Source organism: Batrachochytrium dendrobatidis (genome assembly GCF_000203795.2).
Source record: "Batrachochytrium dendrobatidis JAM81 unplaced genomic scaffold BATDEscaffold_2, whole genome shotgun sequence".
In the NCBI taxonomy this organism is placed as follows: domain Eukaryota; kingdom Fungi; phylum Chytridiomycota; class Chytridiomycetes; order Rhizophydiales; genus Batrachochytrium; species Batrachochytrium dendrobatidis.
Genome location: NW_006281100.1, coordinates 741,002 through 743,269, shown reverse-complemented (window position 1 = coordinate 743,269; position 2,268 = coordinate 741,002). Strand labels below are relative to the sequence as shown.

Sequence of the window (2,268 nt, the reverse complement as noted above, 5' to 3'; positions counted from 1 at the left end):
TGATTCAGCTCTAGAACTCGTATTTTAATCTCGGATACATTCGCGCTTCTAGTCCAAGTAATTCCCAGAAACGCAGCTCTACATGCCAATCGCCACAAAAAGCTCCAATCAGCTAGAGTTTACAACAATTCTGACTATGAATTTGGTGGGAATCATGTCATGAAATCGAGTTCATGTAATTTGGTATTCTTATTTAGTGCTTTATTTTGTAAAGTGTAATTTTGTTGCATGAAATACACGTGATTATAATTTCACTTTTTGCAGGGCAAACCATTCCAAGTTTCAACTTTATCCGACATCAACATTTTTATCTACTTGAAATGGCAGGCAAGCGAAGTAGGACATCTACAAAATCATCAAATGCTATTTTAGAAATGGATCAAAATTCTAAAAAAGCTCCTGTTCATGTGCAAGTAAATCAGCAGTCAACTACTCAATTAGAGCCCTCAAATACTGCGGATGAAGTCGACCAGCCTTATCTTGCCAAGAAAAGCAAGGCTGCAGATAAAACTAAAAAACCGTCTCCCACCAAGCATAATAGAACAAACAAAAACAACCTGTGTTTAGACGAAACGGTGAGCCTTTTAGATAATCAACAAGCTGACTCGGCTTCATCACCAATGGTTCAGAATGATGATGCTTTACAGTCTAATGATACCCAGGGCTCTTCATCAAACAAAGCTGATATGCTGTCTCGTTTTTCCAAGCTAAAGTCTATGAGAGTAGGTTTTCAATCTAATCTGTGCTGTTTGGCTATGTAAAGCTGCAACTAGCACTCTTACCTTGTCCAACGATCAGCCTATATTTGCCATCAATAATATTCACATGTTTCGATATAGATAGAATCACAAAAACTTAACCGAAAGGAGGTGCACTCTGAATTCTCTCGCCATAAGCAAACTTCAAAAGAATCAATGGCGCATGAGAGAAAGCTTAAGGAGGCTCAAGAACTTCAAGCTAAAACTGTAAGATCAGGTTTATTTAGTCCTCACTCTTTGAATTGTTGTAAATATCTAGCTTTTGGCTCTGTTTAAATTTATGTAGATATGTTCATTCCTATTAAAACTCGGTGCTATATAGTTTTGAATCACTGCTAAACTCATGTAACCTGTAATCATTGTCAATCAAATAGGCTGCAGAAGCTACCAATACAGACTACGATCGTGTCAAAAATTTAACTTACACTATCGACGATGTGGAGCGTTGGGAAGAAAAACTATCTCAAAAGGAAGCTCGAAAAGATCACGGCTTTTCAGACTATGCTCAGATTGCTGCCAAAAAATACTCCAAAATGATAGCTGACATCAAACCCGACTTGACAAAGTACCGACAACAAGCAAATATTGCATCAATGACGCATGGTAGCAGCGATGGTACTCAAGAAATTGTTTCGGAAGACGCATTCTACAGATCTGCTCACTCACTCTCATATGCAAATCATTCCGCTGCTCCCGATGAGCTAGCTGTGGACCGGCTTGTAAAGGACATTGAAAAACAGCGTGCACAACGTGGACAATTTTCTCGACGACGTGCATTTGATGATGAAGATGAAGTGTATGCTTTCACCCTTTATACCCGTATTGATATACTATGTTTATTATATTTTTAAATGGTCAAAAGTTTTAAACTGTCTAGTTTTGTTAAAACCAAACAGTCTTTTGCATATAATGAAACTCGGTCGAATTGAAAATCAGTCTGATATACTAATACAATTTACTTTTGTGTTCTACACTAGCACTTATATCAACGAACGAAATATGCGCTTCAACAAAAAAATATCTCGTGCATATGACAAGTATACTGCTGACATCAAGGCCAATTTTGAGCGTGGCACAGCGCTATGATAATCTAGCTAGACATCAAAGACTTGGAAATAAACAATTTGTATTTCAAAATATTACCCTGAATTTTAGTTTTACATGTTTAGCGATTACCAACTCTTGTGCTTTGAGTTATACCAAGTTTAAAATCTAGCAAGACCCAATGACCACTTGACACTAAACATGCACTAGTACAGAAAATGACTTGCAATTAGACATTCACATTTGCAAAAATTTAAACCGTCTTTTCCTACTTTCTATTGAAAAATTAAAAGTTTATTTGTGCAAGCTCAAAACCAAATACAGATTACTTGGCCACTATTCTTCCAATATCACAAAGAGCAGATGCAGCCTCGCTCACAGATCCATTCTGCGCATCTGCTCGGACGACGACGGAGATTTGCTCCGCGCTTAGAGAACCTGGGAAGGCCCTTCTCGATTAACTGGA

The 2,268-nt window shown here is 37.7% G+C and overlaps 1 protein-coding gene across 1 annotated transcript; it reads left to right on the top strand.

The window, feature by feature from the left end:
* The first annotated feature begins 703 nt into the window (after positions 1 to 703).
* BATDEDRAFT_36608 (uncharacterized protein) lies at positions 704 to 1,891 on the top strand. The gene is made up of 4 exons (XM_006676781.1): positions 704 to 722; positions 840 to 965; positions 1,133 to 1,554; positions 1,736 to 1,891. The coding sequence occupies exons 1-4, from the start codon at positions 717 to 719 to the stop codon at positions 1,842 to 1,844; spliced, it is 663 nt and encodes a 220-aa protein (XP_006676844.1). The 5' UTR covers positions 704 to 716; the 3' UTR covers positions 1,845 to 1,891.
* Positions 1,892 to 2,268: the final 377 nt, after the last annotated feature.

Bases quoted from the DNA above. Each gene is read 5' to 3' on its own strand.
- BATDEDRAFT_36608 (XM_006676781.1), top strand. The intron at 966-1,132 runs GTAAGATCAGGT...TCAATCAAATAG, and splicing joins AAGAACTTCAAGCTAAAACT to GCTGCAGAAGCTACCAATAC. The intron at 1,555-1,735 runs GTATGCTTTCAC...GTTCTACACTAG, and splicing joins TTTGATGATGAAGATGAAGT to CACTTATATCAACGAACGAA.